General features: G+C 27.8%; 1 protein-coding gene across 1 annotated transcript; it reads right to left on the bottom strand.

Annotated features, from left to right (window-relative positions):
- Positions 1-441: 441 nt before the first annotated feature.
- Positions 442-2,616, bottom strand: LOC117911710. Its single transcript, XM_034826108.1, has 5 exons — positions 2,361-2,616; positions 2,191-2,265; positions 1,996-2,072; positions 1,702-1,904; positions 442-676 (listed from the first exon to the last, which is right to left on the bottom strand). The coding sequence occupies exons 1-5, from the start codon at positions 2,564-2,566 to the stop codon at positions 584-586; spliced, it is 654 nt and encodes a 217-aa protein (XP_034681999.1). The 5' UTR covers positions 2,567-2,616; the 3' UTR covers positions 442-583.
- Positions 2,617-3,776: the final 1,160 nt, after the last annotated feature.

Here is a 3,776-nt window from a genome sequence, read left to right as displayed (position 1 = left end):
GCTCTCTTTTTTAAATATAGGACTTCATGGAATTCACGAATACAATAGTAGGATTACAATTACATCCTTTGAAATAAGATATTTTTGTGCAAATAAAACTTTAATATTAACACATTAATTCAAGAACACAAAAATAAAATTCTATACATAAAAGTATATGTGGTTCAATCAAACATGTGTATATTCATACATGAAAGAGAACCATTCTGTCATACAATAGAGAATATTATAAAAGATATAAATCAAATATAACTATTGGGCTCCCGAAATGTTCCATGTTTCCCACTCGTATCTACCCTCAACAACAAGCTCCCTCATTCCATCAATATTTCTCATTCTTCTTCACATTGTATAGTATTTACGATTTCATCTCCATCACTTACAATAACATTCTTTATTCAATACATAAAAAAAATCTAATATTATAACAACATATGAATATAAGAAATATTCTATATAATTTTTTTACAAAAACGAATTTATATTAATTCCAAAAAGGAATTTAACACATTTTATATCACTTCAGATGAACAACATTAAGATTAATACTTTATACATGTGTACGTACATATATGGTAAATTATTATGTTCCACTGGATTCTTTCTCTGAGATATTAGGAATAACAGGCTCAACCATTCTCTCCAAGTCTTGTACGTCTTGCTTCAATACATCAACCTGTGTTTCATGTAGAAGAAAAAACATAAGATTGCTTGAGCTACAACTCTTTAGTTGTCATTATATATTGCTCATATCAATAAGTGATGGAGAAAAATCAAATGCTAAAGAGAAGGGCCATTTGAAAGTGATTTTGGAAAAAAAATGTTTTTATCTTATGACATTTTTTTTAATGATACGTATATTAACAATATTATTGAGAATTAATTACTATTTGACATAAATTAATAAAGAAATATTTTTAACAATATGTTATATAATTAAAATAAATAAAATTGAGTTTTGGAAGAATCGCCTTTCTAAACTATAGTCCAAGAATAATAAAAATTAATTTTTTAAATATTTTAAAATAATTTTTTTTTAATGCAATGGTAAAAGCACATTCTTACTTCACTGATACAATTTATTAAAAAAAAAACATTATTGTTATTTTTAGTTCCAGAAAATTACTAAGGAAAGAAAAAAAAAATAAAAAAATACTAAGATTATGTTTAGTTCCTGGAAAATACTAAGAAGAGATAAAAAATGTTAAGAAAAATAATTTTCTTATATTTGATTTTACTATAAATATATATATAATTAAAATTAATTTAAAATTTATATATTTTTAAATTTTTTAATCTTATTGTAAGAGAGAAATAAGTAAAATGAATTTGAAGAAACATATAAAATAATTTATTAAATTTAAACTTATTTTGAATTTTCCTTCACAATTTCCCTCAATTTTTTTGAGACATAGCTTAAGAAAAATGTTTTTCTCATATTTGGTTTTATTATAGAAAATATAAAAAAAATCAAATAAAATTATAATTTGTTAGAAATTTATATATTTTAAAATTATTTAATATTTATATAATGAAAGAAAATAAGTGAAATGAATTTAAAGAAATATATAAAAATAATTTATTGACTTTGAATATATATATTTTTTTTTCTTGGTTTTTTTTTCTCCTTCTATTATTCTTCTCTATTTTCTTATATATATAAAGAAAAACATTAAAAAAAGAAGTATTTTTAAGACATACCTTTTGAATAAAATGCTCTGTTAATTCAGCATCTTCAGCAGTGACTTTAGATATATGTTCCACCAGCAAAGCTGCACCCTTAAGTTTGGAATTATCAGGAAGTATATTGGCCACGTCGCCTGATACTTTCTCGGTCACAGTTGCCACCTTTTCTACCACCTTTGCCACCTTTTCCACTTCTCCCACAACTATCTCCGCCTCTCCTGAGTGCTCCCACGTTTTCAAAATTTTAATATTAGAAAATCAACATGGTGAAAAACTTATTTAAATACAATAATTAAAATAGATTTTTACCTTCTATTCTCATAAGTTTGTCCCACTTCAAAAAAGGAAGCAGTAGCGATAATATGGAGCCCGCAAGCACCTTTGCCCTTCATGGTGTCAAGACAATACGGCAAAGGAATTTAGTTGACACATATTTGATTCTCATGTTCAAAGGAAATAAGAATAACCTTCAATAGGATAATCAGAATTCAAATGTATTGATACCAACTAGGGAAGATGGACCAAGCAGAAGCTGCTGGGACTGTTGCTGGTTGAACTTTCTCCTTGCCATCTTTTGCCCTATAATGAAATGGAGAAATTAAAAATATTATGGAATCTTCTGATTAAGGCACAAAGGGAAACTACATGGAGGATAATCAGAGAAAATCAATCACATATTGGCATGGGATGCTCTACGAAATCCACTACTGTTGGCGCTGATGGACCGCAACCCTTTGTGTATGGAATATCCAGAGCGAAGTTTAGCCACTGGCAAGTTGGAGCCATGTACATGAGAAGGGTTGCCAGAGCAAGATCTGTACAGATAAAGCAGTTCAATCATGCTTCTCAGTTTGTTAGAAGAAGAACTTCCACTCGTCATCCCTACAGTGAATTCTTTCTCTGAAGAGAAGTTGATGAAGAACCCTGAGCTTGATATAGGACGGCATATGATGGGGGCTGAAGGTTTTTCTAGCTTCTACAATGGCGTTTACGTGTGGGAATGGTTGCTGGGTCACGTAATGAAGTTGCAGTAAAGATCCGAGCACGCCAAGGGACTATGGCTTTATTATTAATTTGGTGGCTTCAGGCTTACCTTTATACCTACGATAAAGCAAAGATCGTCACCTGTTCCTTGCAAGTTAAAACTTCAAAAACCGTTTCAAGGCCAGCCACAAGAGATAGTGGATGTTCTCCTTAATTATACTTTAATTATGGTTTCTTAGTTATGCTTGTTTCCAAGTAATTACTAAGGAAAAATATGCTAAGAATTTTTATTTTTATTTTTTGGTTTTAGTATAGAAAATACACATCAAAGAAAATCAAATAATCAAAATTATAAATTATAAAATTTTAAATTATTTAATCTTTATATGGAAGTTAAAATAAGTAAAATAAGTTGGAGTAGAGGTGGGATTTGGGTGGGTTGACAACCAAACCAGAACCCAACCCAATGTTTGGACAAGTTTGAGTTAGGTTTTTTCAACTCGAACTTAATTTGGATTAGGTTTGAACCAAGTTTTAAACAACTTATGCCTAACTTGAACTTGATTGAATATTTTTATAATATTTATAATGTCTATTATCCTATAAAATAATATTTTCTTTTCTTTTTAGATTCTGAAGAAAAAAAATGTCAAATTATTATATCATATATTTTTTTCATTTAAAAAAAAAGATATATAAGTTCATTTTTATTTTTTTATCATTATCTTTAAATTTTGTCTTATTTACTATTTTAATTTTTATAAATATATAGAAAAAAAAGTTTTTTAAAAAATAGTATGGATGAATTTTAAATCATACAACCCAATCAACCTTGCCAACTTAAATTCAACCCAAATATAACATAACCAACTCAAATTCAACCCAAATTTAGAAAAATGCAGATGGATTGAGTTTAGGTTGAATACTTTGCGTTGCAAGTTGGGTTGGGTTAAGTTTGAGTTGATTGTTTCTTAATTTAGATTAAGTTTCGATTAGCCATCAAGCCAACCAACTTGTTAAAGTTGTAGCCCTAGTTTGAAGTAGTATATAAAAATAATTTATTAATTTTAAATTTATTTTTTATTTCCTTTTCATTTCTCTCTCTA

Source organism: Vitis riparia, chromosome 3, assembly GCF_004353265.1.
Source record: "Vitis riparia cultivar Riparia Gloire de Montpellier isolate 1030 chromosome 3, EGFV_Vit.rip_1.0, whole genome shotgun sequence".
In the NCBI taxonomy this organism is placed as follows: Eukaryota; Viridiplantae; Streptophyta; class Magnoliopsida; order Vitales; family Vitaceae; genus Vitis; species Vitis riparia.
This window is presented reverse-complemented; position numbering and strand designations above follow the sequence as displayed.